A 16,443-nucleotide genomic window follows, 5' to 3' on the forward strand; every position below is an offset into this window, starting at 1 on the left:
TACAGTAGGATCTCAGGAAGTTGTTTTGTTTCACAGATTCATGTGTATTCGTCTTGCCCTTTGATATGTAGCATTAGTTGACCGGTTGGTCCTGTCTCAAGTCCTGTCCTTTGATGTGTAGCTGTCCTTTGATATGTAGCATGAGATGACCGGTTGGTCCTGTCTCAAGTCCTGTCCTTTGATGTGTAGCTGTAATTGTTGGAGCTGCTTAAGATATGTTAAGACAGCCGACACATTACACAATGTGCTTGAATTAAATTGTTGTGTTGAATACAGATAAATTATATATATATTTTCCATCAAGAATATATATAAGTATGTTTTATGTTCTACTTCACTGTGCAGGCCATCTCTCCTTCTCTTACCACACAGTGTATACTACACCTTGTTCCCAATACTGCTGCTTCTCTGGGCCGCCCGCTGTGTGTCGAACACTTCAACTGCCAGCAGCCATATCACTCTGCAGCTCACAGCTGGCAGCCCACTGGAGCCCAGCAGGTGTGAGCCTGGTCAGTACCTGGACAGGAGACCTCCTGGGAAAAACTAAGGTTGCTGCTGGAAGAGGTGTTAGTAGGGTCAGCAGGGGGCACTCACCCTGCAGTCCATGTGTGTCCTAATACCCCAGTATAGTGACAGGGACACTATACTGTAGACAGGCGCCGTCCTTGAGGATGAGACGTAAGAAACGAGGTTCTGACTCTCTGTGGTCGTTAAAAATCCCAGGGTGTTTCTCACAAAGAGTAGGGGTGTAACCCTGGTGTCCTGGCCAAATTTCCCATTAGCCTTTACCAATCATGGCCTCCTAACAATCCCCAACTATGAACTGGCTTCATCACCCTGCTCTCCTCCCCACTGAGAGCTGGTGTGTGGTGAGTGTTCTGGCGCACTATGGCTGCTGTCGCATCATCCAGGTGGGGCTGCACATTGGTGGTGGTGGAGGGGATCCCCATTACCTGTAAAGCACTTTGAGTGCTATATATGTGTAAGCAATTGTTATTAATTATTATTATTCAAGACTTCTGGCTGATAAAGGCTGAGGAGGAGTGAAGTACCTGCAGAGACACCGGTCCTCCAGGACCAGGGCTGGACATCAAAAACCTACAAATGAAAGATGGTCATATGTCCTGTTACACTGCAGTTCATAATTAATGCAAATTAAAATACAAACTCATTCATGCAGAGTTAATTGAACCCAGGATCTCATCCAGCTGTTTCTTGAAGAAAGTGCTTCAGCTTGTTCCAGACCCCCACAGCCCTTTGTGTAAAGAAGATCCTCCTGTTCTGTAGATGCAGATTGCGGATCAAGAGGTACTGTAGATGTCACGGCTAACCAACACTGATATACTGTACTTTAGATATGAAAAACATGGCAGATTAAACTAGCGAAGGAGGTCGCCAGCCCGTGGCAGACGGAGCTAGTTTTCGCATTCCTTGTGCTTTTCGCTTCGCGGCGCTGATTGGCTGCCCTGGTCAGGTAGGTTGCACCCTTCAGCTCCTTTCCTGATTTTCGATTGGCCAGCGCTCTGGTTCCTGGGTTCCGATTGGCTGCCGCCCCACGGCTCTCTCCGCTATTGGCTGACCCTCGGCACCGGCGCCGCTGATTGGAGGCCACGTCGCCCATTGATCCCGCTGTGCAGGAATGGCTGGAGCCGCCGAGCCGCGGCTCACAACAATGGGAATCGGGAATTAGGCTCGTCCAGAGAAGACAGAGACCCGGAGGTCCGCCGGCCGCACCCGCACTGACCGCACGCCTGGGTAAGATCTGAGGCGCCGCCCGCAGCACTGCGGGACCTGGTGTCCATTGTGCGGATACGGCAGGGATTTGAGGAATGCGGGTGTTTGATTTGGAAAACTGGATTACAGCAGTGGGCACCCGGACTGCGGTCTGTCTGCTGCCGCACTGACTGTGCAGTGGAGCGGTTTGTTAACACTTTCTGCCATATTCGGAAAATCCGTCTGTCCTAGTGAGGAGCGCAGCACACAGGACCATTATTTACATTCATGCGGTTTGCGTTCCTCATTTGCAGAGGTAGCTCGAATGGGTTTTTACCGTTGCGATAACACGACCGATTTTACATCTTCCCAATGTAATCCGTGTCGGATTAACGTGAACGTGCTTGACAGGCAGTAACGCGTGTCTGACCACTTCTCTGGGTTTGCAGCCCCAAGACAAGTGATGCGCTGCCGCCGGGTTAGTGCACAGGTCTGTAACAGACCGGCTGCCTGGATAACTGCATTCCCGACACTTGGTTCGGAACGAAATGCTGGTTTGCCGGATTAAAGGCAGCGAGCCCGTCTACCTGCAGGCCGCGCTGCGATAGATCTCATCGTTGCGTGTTTCCTGGCTCGACAGCTCTCCAGCGCTGCAGTCAGGAGGATCTTCAAGCGCCGGGCTGCCATTGCAGAGCTTCAGAAGACACGCCTCTCTTTCTGCCAGTAGGTTACTTTCCTGCTTCACTCACTAAGACGTTCAGAGCCACAGCAATACTACTGATATTTCATTTTCTCGTATTGACTGACCAATAGGTAGATTACATCCCGTTAAGTCCCCCCCTTGAATACATCTGTGCGTCGTGCGGACGCGGGGCTGCGGCCGCCTGGCCGCCTGTCTGCTCCGAGTCCTCCGCAGTGTGGCGCTGTACCGCCGCCATGAAGGCTGGCAGAGGTGTACATTTCCGGGTCGGCATTGAATGAGCCTCTGGTGCAGTACGGGGACAGTTTCCTTGGACTCTTCTGATAATTGGTTCTTTATTAATCGGGTTTACGGTTGCACACTGGTGACCATTGCTGCCTTGTGGTGCTGGGGACCTGGGTCCAGTTCCGGACCCGCGGTGCTGTCTACAGGAAGCTTGTATATTCTCCCCATGTTCAGAGTCCAGAGACCTGCTGGTAGGTTACCTGGCCCTGGTGTGTGGGTGTGTGTCCTGTGATGGACTGGTGTCCCACCCAGGGTTTGCCCTGCCTCGCCCCTGGTCCTAGCTGGGATAGGCTCCGACCCCCCTGCTGGCTGCAGTTACAGACAGTGTGGGTGAATAATAACAGCCTTCTTAAACATGAAAACCGGAATTCCCCTTCCCAGGATGACCTGGTGGAGGCCTGTGCACTGGTGTGGAGCCGTGTGACACAGCCTGCCCCCCAGATGCCCTGATCCTGCTCAGAGGCACAGACTGGCTGAAAGATGCTCTGTTTGCGAGAGGGAGCCCTGCTTCTGCCTGAGGGAGTCAAATTCCTGGAGCTTTTCTAGTGTTGGGACTCAGATTCTCAGATTCCACATGGAGAGGAAATAAAATAGACCAGCCGCAGTTCTGCACTGCCAGGATGGGCCGGTTTACAAGGGTCTGTGCTCTCTCTGCAGTTTCCAAAATACAGGCAGGCGGAACTGAAACGCCTCTGATCTGGGAACTGAAATCCACAGGGATCAGTAGGACCATGGCTTTGCCCGATTTATGTTAATATAATTTAAATTCTGGTATTGTTTACGTTGCTGGTCACACCAAAATACTATGATTAGAAAACACTGTAGAAGTAGCAAATTAAATTTTGTTCGGAGAAGATCAACCATATGCAGTCCTGGGATTAAGGCAGTGTCCCACACTGACAGGCTGAAGGAACTGAGTCTCTTTAGTCTGAAGAGAGTGTCCCACTCTGAGAGGCTGGAAGAACTGAGTCTCTTTAGTCTGAAGAGAGTGTCCCACACTGACAGGCTGAAGGAACTGAGTCTCTTTAGTCTTGAACAGAGAAGACTAAAGATACTCGGACAAATGTTCAAAACAAATTCAACCCAGCAGGTTTCTTGAGAATGAACAGTGAGGCACCAGTGGGAAATACTGGGAAATGGGTTTCCACCAGTAAGAATGTGCAGTGGTGTTGAAGCCACAGTGACTGGGAGCATGCAGGCGAGCAGAGGAGGGTCTGTGACACTGTGCTGTGTGTTGCTGTGTTGCCAGGGAGACGGGCCGTCACCATGCCTGCGTTCAGCAGACAGGAGTTCTTCCAGGAGCTGGCAGAGGGATGCCTGCTGCCCACTGCCCAGCAGGGGCTGGAGCAGGTGTGGCAGCTGCTGGTCATCTGCCTAGCCTGCCGCCTCTTCTGGAGACTGGGTGAGTGGGAGTGATGGTCAGCTGTGTGTCAGGAGCGGTCAGTCACTGGGAGAGACTGGGTGAGTGGGAGTGATGGTCAGCTGTGTGTCAGGAGCGGTCAGTCACTGGAGAGACTGGGTGAGTGGGAGTGATGGTCAGCTGTGTGTCAGGAGCGGTCAGTCACTGGGAGAGACTGGGTGAGGAGTGATAGTCAGCTGTGTGTCAGGAGCGGTCAGTCACTGGGAGAGACTGGGTGAGTGGGAGTGATGGTCAGCTGTGTGTCGGGAGCGGTCAGTCCCTAGGGAGTAGCCTCCTGCCTCTCGGTGTGCAGACACACACTGGACCGCTGTACTCGGAGGAAACAGTGACTTTTCTAGGAGCAGCGTCCCTCCGGGATGCTCTGATCCGGAGGCTCGTGTCCAGCCTGAGAGGTCTGCAGGCGGGGCCAGCAGATCCGCTCTGAGGCTCCTGCCCGTCTGCCTGGTTCTGTCTCCCCAGGCCCTCCATCCTACCTGAAGCACCTGAGCACAGTGGCGGGGGGCTTCTACTCCCTGTACCTGTTCTTCGAGCTCCACATGGTCTGGGTGGTCCTGCTCAGCCTCCTCTGCTACCTCATCCTGTTCCTGTGCCGACACTCCGGCAACCGCGGCTCCTTCCTCTCCGTCACCATCCTCATCTACCTGCTGATGGGGTACGGCCCTGGGCCAGGGGTTTACTGAGTGTGGGGGTCCCCCCCACCCCCTCCTCTCAGAATTTTTTTTAAATTAGTCAGCAAAGCAAATATAAAGGAACAAGTCAAGGTTTATTCCAAAGAGAAGAAAGGAAACACAGTGTTCCAGCTGTTGAGCCTTCTTTGGGTGTCAAGCTGATATAAATCCTAGCCAGTCGCTCTGAAGAGATTCGGTTATGAGGAGACGAAAGGTCTAACGCGTGTGCAGAGCCTGTTCACACACTCAGTCAGAAGGTTTTAATTGTGATCACTAATTACAGTTCTTTCTGATTTTCTTCCAGAGAATTGCACATGATGGACACAGCTACCTGGCATAAGATGAGAGGTGAATCTTGTCTGTTTTGTTGATCTCAGTCTGCAGCCCTCACGTCCTCCCAGGTGGAGTTCTTGCTCCGCCTGTGTCCCGGGGCGCTCCAGAGAGACGGAAGTGCTCCGGGTGACCGGGAGAGATCTGGGCGTTACCCCTGGCTGTGCGGGAGCTGGGAGCCAGTGTCGATGTAAATGAAGTGCATCTGTGTGGCTCTGATCCCCAGCGACCCCGTGTGGTGACCCCTCCAGCACTGCCAGGGCAGGGGGGTCTGTGTGCAGCTGTGGGTTCAGTGGAGGTCACGGCCCCGTGTTTGGCTCTGCAGGCTCCCAGATGGTCGTGGCCATGAAAGCCATCTCCCTGGCCTTCGACCTGGACCGTGGCACGGTGCCCGCTGTGCCCTCGCCCGTGGAGTTCATGGGCTACATCTACTTCGTGGGAACAGTCATCTTTGGGCCCTGGATCAGCTTCAACAGCTACAAGGAGGCCATCGAGAGCCAGCGGCTGGTGAGTCGTATTGGACGACACTGCTGGAGTTTAGTGGGATGATTTCTGCTTTTGACCTCTGCTAGTTTCTGTCGCTCCAGGACTGTGTTGTAATGCCCGTGTTTGAGTCCCTGTGTTTCTCTCTCCCACAGAGCTTGGCCTGGCTCACGAAAGTCTGTCTCAGCTGGATCAAGTGTCAGGTCTGCCTGATCATCTCCAACTGCATCGCTCCCTATCTCTTCCCCTACTTCATCCCCATCTACGGAGACCGCATGCTGCGCAAGTGAGTCCATCCCCTGCCTCTCCCTGGTGGCCAGAACTACCGGCCCGCTCCGAGCCCAGGCTGCACGGCCGGGCCGAACCAAGCAGGTTCTCCTCATGAACAAGAGGCACGAGCCCAGTGGAGCTGCAGCAGCTGTGTGTTCAAGCAGCACCATCATGGTTTAGAGATCTGAGCTTTGTCTTCTGCACCTAGACTGTTATTCATGCTGGTAAAGAACTGAAAGCGCATGCATTCTCTCTTCTAGAAGAACAAAGGAGTGATATATTCATGAGAGGAGCCATTCGGTCCAACTGGCCTGTTAGGTAGTGAGTGATCCCAGGATTCTTGAAAGAAACCAGGGTATTGGCTTTGACAGCATGTCTGGGCTTCTAGCTCCACACTCCCACAACCCTTTGGGTAACGTAGTGCCCCCTGCTCTTGTTTTTAATTGCACTTCCACATCATTATCAGCTGTCAGCGTGGATTATAATTAGCTGCAGCTGTGCGCTCTGGAGTTTCCTTCAAATTACAGCTCAGATCTTTCCAAACTGCCCCCGTTCTTGATGTGCACCTCCAGTGTGGTTAAAATAAAAGCAGCGTTTTCCTCATGCTGGAGAGGCCTGGTCTCCAGCGCCCAGTCTGTGGTTTTCTTGACTAATCTCTGCATCTCTTTCTGTTTCTTCTCTCCTTGCTTCCCTGCGGCAGAAAGAAACGAAAAGCCAGGTAAACCCGCGGTCAGAATGTCGCTTTAGTAGATGAAGTCAAGGTGTGTCGGTAATTGAAATTTAGGAAAACTTACTTGCTGTAGAGATTTTAATTTTGCTAAGTCCCCTTCATTTACTTCCGAAATCTGTATTCCACACGTCTGCGATCTGGAATGTGTCTTCGGGGGTCAGTCGGAGGTCCTGTGGAGTCGGAGAAAACTCCTGCTCTCACAGCTTTGACTTTGAGACTCTCCCACTTCACAGGAGACTCCTGTCTGCTTTAATATGGCGCCTGATGTCCAGCTCAGGGGTCAGCGTGCCGGGTCTTTAAGAGAATAACTGTAGCCCCTGAAGGTCTGTCACTGTAGTGCCACCAGCATCTCCTGAACAGCCAGATCTTCTAAGATGCCGCTGGGCATCTGCTGACTCTTTCCCTGTTTCTTGTCTTTTCCTTCTTTTCTCTCCTCTCCTGCGCCTCAGAGGAGCCCTTGCGAGGTAAGCTGGCAGCCGGTCGTGTCCCTCAGGGGAAGGTGATGGGCTCACGTGCGTGAGGGCCTTCCCCTTGACAACACAGGGGTCCAGCAGTAATTGATAACATGTGCTGAGACCAGAATGAGCTGGAACAACAGGCTGAACTCTTAACACTTACACACTCTTAGAACAGAAGAGCTTTTACAAAAGGGACATTTGGCCATCTGTCCTGTTTGGCAGTTAGTAGCTTATTGATCCAGTGATCTTGTCTACCTGTTGCTTGAAAGAAACCAGTTCACAGTGAGTCCAGGTGATTTGCAGGTCAGATCAATTACAGACGCCAGTACAGTAAAGTGGACCTAAGAGCTGAGGGGTCACAGGTGTGGTCTGCGCAGGTGCTGGAAGCTGGTCAGGAACTGAGCTGACCTGATTTCTGGGATTCATTCAGTCCGAGAACGAGGCGTGAAGGACCTGGAAGTGGGGGAGAGCCTGCAGGTTCTAGAGTAGTGGTCGGGAGCCAGTGGGGCTGAGCTGTACAGCATCTCTGAGGTCACTGTGCTCTGCCCGTCACAGGTGGCTCCGCGCCTATGAGAACGCCCTGTCCTTCCACTTCAGCAACTACTTTGTGGGCTACCTGAGCGAGACCACCACCAGCCTGGCTGGAGCCGGCTTCACCGACAACAAGGACAACATCCAGTGGTCAGTTCACAGCGGGCGTGTGGGCTGTGTGTCTGTGAGAGTGTATGTCCTCCAGTGGTCAGTTCACAGCGGGCGTGTGGGCTGTGTGTCTGTGAGAGTGTATGTCCTCCAGTGGTCAGTTCACAGCGGGCGTGTGGGCTGTGTGTCTGTGAGAGTGTATGTCCTCCAGTGGTCAGTTCACAGCGGGCGTGTGGGCTGTGTGTCTGTGAGAGTGTAAGTCCTCCAGTGGTCAGTTCACAGCGGGCGTGTGGGCTGTGTGTCTGTGAGAGTGTATGTCCTCCAGTGGTCAGTTCACAGCGAGCGTGTGGGCTGTGTGTCTGTGAGAGTGTATGTCCTCCAGTGGTCAGTTCACAGCGGGCGTGTGGGCTGTGTGTCTGTGAGAGTGTATGTCCTCCAGTGGTCAGTTCACAGCGGGCGTGTGGGCTGTGTGTCTGTGAGAGTGTATGTCCTCCAGTGGTCAGTTCACAGCGAGCGTGTGGGCTGTGTGTCTGTGAGAGTGTAAGTCCTCCAGTGGTCAGTTCACAGCGAGCGTGTGGGCTGTGTGTCTGTGAGAGTGTATGTCCTCCAGTGGTCAGTTCACAGCGAGCGTGTGGGCTGTGTGTCTGTGAGAGTGTATGTCCTCCAGTGGTCAGTTCACAGCGAGCGTGTGGGCTGTGTGTCTGTGAGAGTGTAAGTCCTCCAGTGGTCAGTTCACAGCGAGCGTGTGGGCTGTGTGTCTGTGAGAGTGTATGTCCTCCAGTGGTCAGTTCACAGCGAGCGTGTGGGCTGTGTGTCTGTGAGAGTGTATGTCCTCCAGTGGTCAGTTCACAGCGAGCGTGTGGGCTGTGTGTCTGTGAGAGTGTATGTCCTCCAGTGGTCAGTTCACAGCGAGCGTGTGGGCTGTGTGTCTGTGAGAGTGTAAGTCCTCCAGTGGTCAGTTCACAGCGAGCGTGTGGGCTGTGTGTCTGTGAGAGTGTAAGTCCTCCAGTGGTCAGTTCACAGCGGGCGTGTGGGCTGTGTGTCTGTGAGAGTGTATGTCCTCCAGTGGTCAGTTCACAGCGAGCGTGTGGGCTGTGTGTCTGTGAGAGTGTATGTCCTCCAGTGGTCAGTTCACAGCGAGCGTGTGGGCTGTGTGTCTGTGAGAGTGTATGTCCTCCAGTGGTCAGTTCACAGCGAGCGTGTGGGCTGTGTGTCTGTGAGAGTGTATGTCCTCCAGTGGTCAGTTCACAGCGAGCGTGTGGGCTGTGTGTCTGTGAGAGTGTAAGTCCTCCAGTGGTCAGTTCACAGCGAGCGTGTGGGCTGTGTGTCTGTGAGAGTGTATGTCCTCCAGTGGTCAGTTCACAGCGGGCGTGTGGGCTGTGTGTCTGTGAGAGTGTATGTCCTCCAGTGGTCAGTTCACAGCGGGCGTGTGGGCTGTGTGTCTGTGAGAGTGTATGTCCTCCAGTGGTCAGTTCACAGCGGGCGTGTGGGCTGTGTGTCTGTGAGAGTGTATGTCCTCCAGTGGTCAGTTCACAGCGGGCGTGTGGGCTGTGTGTCTGTGAGAGTGTATGTCCTCCAGTGGTCACTTCACAGCGAGCGTGTGGGCTGTGTGTCTGTGAGAGTGTATGTCCTCCAGTGGTCAGTTCACAGCGGGCGTGTGGGCTGTGTGTCTGTGAGAGTGTATGTCCTCCAGTGGTCAGTTCACAGCGAGCGTGTGGGCTGTGTGTCTGTGAGAGTGTATGTCCTCCAGTGGTCAGTTCACAGCGAGCGTGTGGGCTGTGTGTCTGTGAGAGTGTAAGTCCTCCAGTGGTCAGTTCACAGCGAGCGTGTGGGCTGTGTGTCTGTGAGAGTGTATGTCCTCCAGTGGTCAGTTCACAGCGAGCGTGTGGGCTGTGTGTCTGTGAGAGTGTATGTCCTCCAGTGGTCAGTTCACAGCGAGCGTGTGGGCTGTGTGTCTGTGAGAGTGTATGTCCTCCAGTGGTCAGTTCACAGCGAGCGTGTGGGCTGTGTGTCTGTGAGAGTGTATGTCCTCCAGTGGTCAGTTCACAGCGAGCGTGTGGGCTGTGTGTCTGTGAGAGTGTATGTCCTCCAGTGGTCAGTTCACAGCGAGCGTGTGGGCTGTGTGTCTGTGAGAGTGTAAGTCCTCCAGTGGTCAGTTCACAGCGGGCGTGTGGGCTGTGTGTCTGTGAGAGTGTATGTCCTCCAGTGGTCAGTTCACAGCGAGCGTGTGGGCTGTGTGTCTGTGAGAGTGTATGTCCTCCAGTGGTCAGTTCACAGCGAGCGTGTGGGCTGTGTGTCTGTGAGAGTGTATGTCCTCCAGTGGTCAGTTCACAGCGAGCGTGTGGGCTGTGTGTCTGTGAGAGTGTATGTCCTCCAGTGGTCAGTTCACAGCGGGCGTGTGGGCTGTGTGTCTGTGAGAGTGTATGTCCTCCAGTGGTCAGTTCACAGCGGGCGTGTGGGCTGTGTGTCTGTGAGAGTGTAAGTCCTCCAGTGGTCAGTTCACAGCGGGCGTGTGGGCTGTGTGTCTGTGAGAGTGTAAGTCCTCCAGTGGTCAGTTCACAGCGAGCGTGTGGGCTGTGTGTCTGTGAGAGTGTAAGTCCTCCAGTGGTCAGTTCACAGCGAGCGTGTGGGCTGTGTGTCTGTGAGAGTGTAAGTCCTCCAGTGGTCAGTTCACAGCGAGCGTGTGGGCTGTGTGTCTGTGAGAGTGTATGTCCTCCAGTGGTCAGTTCACAGCGAGCGTGTGGGCTGTGTGTCTGTGAGAGTGTAAGTCCTCCAGTGGTCAGTTCACAGCGAGCGTGTGGGCTGTGTGTCTGTGAGAGTGTAAGTCCTCCAGTGGTCAGTTCACAGCGAGCGTGTGGGCTGTGTGTCTGTGAGAGTGTATGTCCTCCAGTGGTCAGTTCACAGCGAGCGTGTGGGCTGTGTGTCTGTGAGAGTGTATGTCCTCCAGTGGTCAGTTCACAGCGGGCGTGTGGGCTGTGTGTCTGTGAGAGTGTATGTCCTCCAGTGGTCAGTTCACAGCGAGCGTGTGGGCTGTGTGTCTGTGAGAGTGTAAGTCCTCCAGTGGTCAGTTCACAGCGGGCGTGTGGGCTGTGTGTCTGTGAGAGTGTAAGTCCTCCAGTGGTCAGTTCACAGCGAGCGTGTGGGCTGTGTGTCTGTGAGAGTGTATGTCCTCCAGTGGTCAGTTCACAGCGAGCGTGTGGGCTGTGTGTCTGTGAGAGTGTATGTCCTCCAGTGGTCAGTTCACAGCGAGCGTGTGGGCTGTGTGTCTGTGAGAGTCTATTTCCTCCAGTGGTCAGTTCACAGCGGGCGTGTGGGCTGTGTGTCTGTGAGAGTGTATGTCCTCCAGTGGTCAGTTCACAGCGAGCGTGTGGGCTGTGTGTCTGTGAGAGTGTATGTCCTCCAGTGGTCAGTTCACAGCGAGCGTGTGGGCTGTGTGTCTGTGAGAGTCTATTTCCTCCAGTGGTCGGTTCGCCGCGAATGCATCTGTCAGTGTGTTTCCTGAGAGGATGAACCGAATTCACGATCCATGAATGCTGCCAGGTCCTGCTCTGTCTGAGACGATTATTACCAGATAGCTCAAACACTTGTCATACTGTTTTTTTAAATGAACAGTGCAGAACGCCAAGGCAAGTTCCAGATAGGTTCTGAGCCACTGATGAGTTGAAGTTGGGCTGCTGTGCCGACTGAGTCGTGTGCTCCTGTTCCCGTTCCAGGGACCTGACCGTAACCAGGCCTTTGAATGTGGAGCTGCCCAGGTCCATGGTGGAGGTCGTGACCTCTTGGAACCTGCCCATGTCTCGCTGGCTCAACACATGTAAGTGCTTGCTCTGGGTGCGAGAGCTCCCTGTTCAGAATCGGTATGTGCTTGTCCTTGCTTGGACCCCAGGTTTTAGGTGATAATCTCAAATGAGCTCATGGCTCGGCTGGCAGAAGTGTCTTGTGAGCCTTGATCTCCACTGATTGCCTCAGCTGCTCAGGGTGGGGTTTGAGCCCCTGCACGTCTTATAGCGCTGAACCTCCCCGGTCAACGTGCCTCTGGAGTTCTGTCAGTGAAGCATAAAAATACTTGTGTTTATAGGACCTTTATCCCAGAAGAAGCAGAGCGGGTGCTAGTCTGTGCTGGGAGGGTGGGGTGTGTGTGTGTGTGCGCTGGTCTGTGCTGGGAGGGTTGGGGTGTGTGTGTGCGCGCTGGTCTGTGCTGGGAGGGTGGGGGGTGTGTGTGTGCGCGCTGGTCTGTGCTGGGAGGGTGGGGTGTGTGTGTGTGCGCGCTGGTCTGTGCTGGGAGGGTGGGGTGTGTGTGTGTGCGCTGGTCTGTGCTGGGAGGGTGGGGTGTGTGTGTGTGCGCTGGTCTGTGCTGGGAGGGTTGGGGTGTGTGTGTGTGAGTGCTCGTTGGTGCTGGTGAAGATGGGGGTGTGTGTGTGTTGGGGTTGCAGGAGCAGGATGTTGCTCAGGTGTTCCTCTGTTGACCTTTGCACAGATGTTTTCAAAAGTGCGCTGAGGCTGGGCACCTTTCCTGCCATCCTGGTCACCTACACTGCCAGTGCCCTGCTGCACGTGAGTATGATGTCATCACGTGTCATGTCTTGGGGCTGCGTGTCGCTTTGACCTTGGTGCCAGGGGTACTCTGTACCGTGTAGATTGGATCGCAGGCCCCTATGTGTGCGCCTGTCTGGGTTGTGAGTTTCCTCTTGTGGGGTCTGTGTGGGGTTTGTTGTTTTTGTCCCCTTTTGAACAAGGGGAAAAAACCGTGTTGAAAATCTCTCTGCCAGGGCCTGAGCTTCCACCTGGGCGCTGTGCTGCTGTCTCTGGGCTTCATCACCTACGTGGAACACGGTAAGGGTCTCCAGCCCGGCCGCCCTTCTCCGACTCGGGGGTCCCGGCGCTCTGTGGGACTGGCGTCCCGATTCAGGGGTTGATAACCTGTAGGAGATGCTGACATCATCCCCTCGCGGGGCTGATCCCGGGGTCACAGGCTCCAGTCCGGAGCTGGAGACTCTTCTCCACTCAGGGAGCCTGAAAGAACCCAGCCGTCTGTGTCCTGGGCTCCTTGACAGAACAGCTGGATGACCCCTGGGACCCTGATGGGCATCTTGAGCAGGATTGTGCTCTTCAGGTCCTTCAGTGTTTAAACGGGGGGAGGAGAGGGTGGCGCTGTCCTGCTGTGAAACTCGGGGTCTCCAGTGCTGTTTCCTGTCCTTGTTCAGTTCTGCGCAAGAGGTTGGCTGCGATCTTCCACGCGTGCATCTTGTCCAGACGCTGTCCACCAGACTGTGGCCACCAGCACAAGCAGGTAATCCAGTGTGACCCGTCTGCTACCAGAAAGACTCGGCAGGCCAAGCGATGAGCCTCGGAGCCGCAGGGTTCAATGAGCTTTCCAAGTGTGCCAAATACTCTCTATCCTTACATGGGCTGGAGATTTGAGGTCCATATTTGTTATGCTGGTTTGAGCAGTAGTTGCTGAATTGTTTCCCCGAGTTGCTGCTGGCCTGGTAGCTCAGCTCATGCAGGTAGTTTGTATGAAACAGAGTAGCAGAGCAGTTGACCGACAATGAACTGATTTCAGGCCTCAGCTCCTCCTGCTTCTCTAGAAGGGAATGCACACGGACATAAGCAGCCACTGCAGCCTTCAGGGCAGGTAAACTGGGAACAAGTGAGGAGCCCATAGAGGTCATCAGCATGCTCTTCTGTCCCCCGCAGAGCCTGTGGGTGTACGCCATCAATATGGGCTTCAGCGCCATGTCCATCTTCCACCTGGCCTACCTGGGCTCCCTCTTCGACTCCGATGTGGACAACATCGACTCGGAAGAGGTGAGAGGTCTTCCTCGCTCTGGCCTCTGTGTGTCGTCTGTGCTTCACGAGGTGAGGGGGCGGGGTTCAGCGCCGGGGCCTGATCCTTCTCTCGGTCTCTGTCCCCCACAGGGATATGTGGCCAATCACACCATTCAGAAGTGGTCAGAGCTGAGCTGGGCGAGCCACTGGGTGACCTTCGCCTGCTGGGTGTTCTACCGTCTGATTCGCTGAGCAGGAGGAGTGGAAGGGCAGAGACAATAAGACAGCAATAAGAAAGCCATCATTCATGAAGGCCGGGCCGTTGTCCTCGTTCTGCCCAGTTTAAGGACGCCCGGCTGGCTCCTTTCCTCGTGGTGGTCTGGGTCTGAGAAAGCACTCCCTGTTGTTTTACTGTGCTCCTCTGTGTCTGCTGCTCAGGGTGCAGCGACAGCGCCCCCTGTCTGTCCTCTGTCCAGAATAATGGGATTAGTCATTATAGCGTTCAACGTGTTCGAGAAGTCAAGCGTATTAATCACACTGGGACAATATTTGGAGGTATCTCTACATTCATCTTTGGAGAGTTTGGGATTCCGGCTTCAGGCACTTCCGTTCCTTCCCTTGGAGCACCTCCTTTGGATTTCAGGAAACCCTGGACGTCGGGAAGTGCACACAGTTCCAGAGCCCTGTCCTGGCCTGTTCTTTGAGAACACAGTGTTTAAGTAGAGCACATTGAGCCTGCAAGAACATGGCTGTTTTTCAGAAACCCTGAAGTGTGGGGGGTCAGTGTGCCCATTCCAGAGCAGGGCGAGAGCTGGGCCGCTGGCCGGAAGACGCCCCTGGCCCTCGGGACTGGGGTCTGGCACCAGAGCGATGGCCGTGTGCTGAACAAGCTCTGAGGCCTGCGGGAGACCAGCCTGTCTGTGTGTTGATGCCTGGGCCTCTGTTCAGTCATTGTTTGCTTTCTGCTTCAGTCCCATGGCCTGACATCTGTTAGCATTTCCCAAAAGCCACAGCATTTTTAAAGAACAGCTGCACTGTTTGGGCGGGACTCGCCTGATCCTTTCTTTGACAAGGGAGCTGCAAGCCGGAGACTTCGGGAGGGTGATGAGAGACAGGGCCTGCGTCCTGTCACTCCATCATGCCTGACCCGGATCTGGGAAAGGCCTGTGTCTGGGCTGGAACGTGCTGGCCCTGCTCTGCTCGACTCTCAAGCTGGGTGGTTTCAGACACCTCCGGAGTCTCCAGTCTGCAGCTGGACCTCTGCTCCTGGAGCCTCGTGCTGTCGCGAGGAGATCACGTGCATCTTGACTGTGGAAGGCAGCTTGTTCCTCAAACGGATACAACAGTTCACAGGAATGGAGTGCTTCTCCAGTCTTTTTTGGCCATGAGTGTACAGCACAACCCTAGTATACTTGGCTTCATTGTGCCATAATTCCTGCTTGTTTTAACAAACATCTCCTGTACATTGCTTCTGCCAAACATTTACCCCTTGAAATGTCATATACATGTTTGCTTTTATTAATTTTCTATTAAACCTTCTACAGTATGTCGGTTGGTTTAACATGTTTTTCTGGTGTTTTGTCTAACAATGTGTTTCATGGCCAGCCTGCAGTGAGGAGGGTTTTATCCTTTCAGCTGGATTTTGTCTGAACTGATCTTCTGCAAGTATGAAAACCAAGAGCCAAGAAGACAGGGTGCTGTATGAGTGTTTATTCACAGTGGGGGCGGGGACAGTCAAATGAGATACAGGGCGGGGTCAGGTACCCACCGGTAGGGCGGGGTCAGGCAGCAGGAAGGCAGCTGGAGTCTACTGGTGCGCTGCATTTCATGCAGGGTAACTGATGACAGCACCTAGGCAGCAGGCAGGGGCTGAAGTGGTGCTCATTGATTGACAGAAACGTGGGCCCGTGGCAGCCGTCGGGGACGGGGTGGAGCACGTCGATCAGTCAGGGGTTTGGGAGGGGTGGGCTATTGGCCGCCCTGCCTCCCCCGGGCACCTCCACGTCTGCGACGACAGGACCCCAGGAGCGTCTCCAGAGCCATCTTGACAAACGCCTGAAAGTTACTGCTTCTCTGCCTTCGGCTGTCCTGCAAGGGAAAGGCAGAGAGACGTCTGTAGTGGACAGGGAGGCAGCAGTGCCAGTGTGGTGCTGTGCGGCGGTAAGGATGACGTGACAGCTGATCTGGCGGTTTCAGCGGGACACCCCTGCGGGCTGAAATTAAACTTTCGTCACTTCCGTGACCTGCTGGACTGAGTCACGATACCGCAGCAGGGCTCTGGTCATTCCCCGCTGGACTGTAGGAGACGAGAGGCCACTCCACAGCTGCAGGACGCGGACCAGCCAGGCCAGGAAAGTCCCAGGGACCGGGTAGCGTCACGCCAGCAGCCTGTCGCAGCGCAGGAGCCCGGCTTGGGACCAAAAGAGCAGCCTCTTCAGACCTCAGTGAGGAGCAGAAGCCACTGGGGGCCCTTGAGGCTGTGATGGGGGGGCTGTCTGTTTCACGAGCAGCCGATGGAGTGACGTCGCCCCCCTGTGGGGGAACCGCGCGCTCGCCCCGCCTCGCTCTCGGCTCTTACCTCCTTGCTTTTTGCTATCATCTCCTTTCTGATCACCTTTCTTCGGCTGGTCCTTGGGGCTCTGAGGTTGCTGCAGGAGAGGGAGAGAAGGGGTTTTGCCGGGTGAATGGGTGCTGGTTTGTGTATGACGGTGTACAGAGGGCAGGACGCTGCCTCCTGCTCCCCTACAGCACTGGCTCTCGGTCTCCACCCAGGTCCCACGCGGGACCACCCTTCTGAGCGGTAAGAATGGGGAAAATGGGGAGCCTACCTTAGTGGTGGACTTCTTGTCCGACTTGTTACCTGAAAGAGAAACAGAAGATGGGAGGTGTTTGCGCTGCTTTCAGGGATAATAAACTACACGCGCGCTCTGGGGAGAGTACTGCCTCTTGCGTTATGGCTTCCATATCGTAAAGGCAGC

General features: G+C 54.6%; 1 protein-coding gene across 2 annotated transcripts; it reads left to right on the top strand.

The window, feature by feature from the left end:
* Positions 1–1,622: 1,622 nt before the first annotated feature.
* Positions 1,623–15,011, top strand: LOC148838890 (protein-serine O-palmitoleoyltransferase porcupine-like). 2 transcript variants are annotated; one of them, XM_088940200.1, is made up of 14 exons: positions 1,623–1,755; positions 2,307–2,436; positions 3,948–4,100; positions 4,578–4,770; positions 5,091–5,134; positions 5,442–5,623; positions 5,755–5,885; positions 7,613–7,738; positions 11,410–11,510; positions 12,174–12,250; positions 12,466–12,529; positions 12,901–12,986; positions 13,394–13,504; positions 13,616–15,011. In XM_088940200.1, the coding sequence occupies exons 3-14, from the start codon at positions 3,965–3,967 to the stop codon at positions 13,715–13,717; spliced, it is 1,353 nt and encodes a 450-aa protein (XP_088796326.1). In that variant the 5' UTR covers positions 1,623–1,755; positions 2,307–2,436; positions 3,948–3,964; the 3' UTR covers positions 13,718–15,011. The 2 variants fall into 2 exon arrangements, with proteins under 2 accessions (XP_088796326.1, XP_088796328.1); XM_088940202.1 differs by lacking the exon at positions 2,307–2,436 and having other exon boundaries at positions 1,632–1,755.
* The last annotated feature ends 1,432 nt before the right edge of the window (positions 15,012–16,443 follow it).

This window comes from Atractosteus spatula, chromosome 2, assembly GCF_055471065.1.
Source record: "Atractosteus spatula isolate fAtrSpa1 chromosome 2, fAtrSpa1.hap1, whole genome shotgun sequence".
Classification (NCBI taxonomy): domain Eukaryota; kingdom Metazoa; phylum Chordata; class Actinopteri; order Semionotiformes; family Lepisosteidae; genus Atractosteus; species Atractosteus spatula.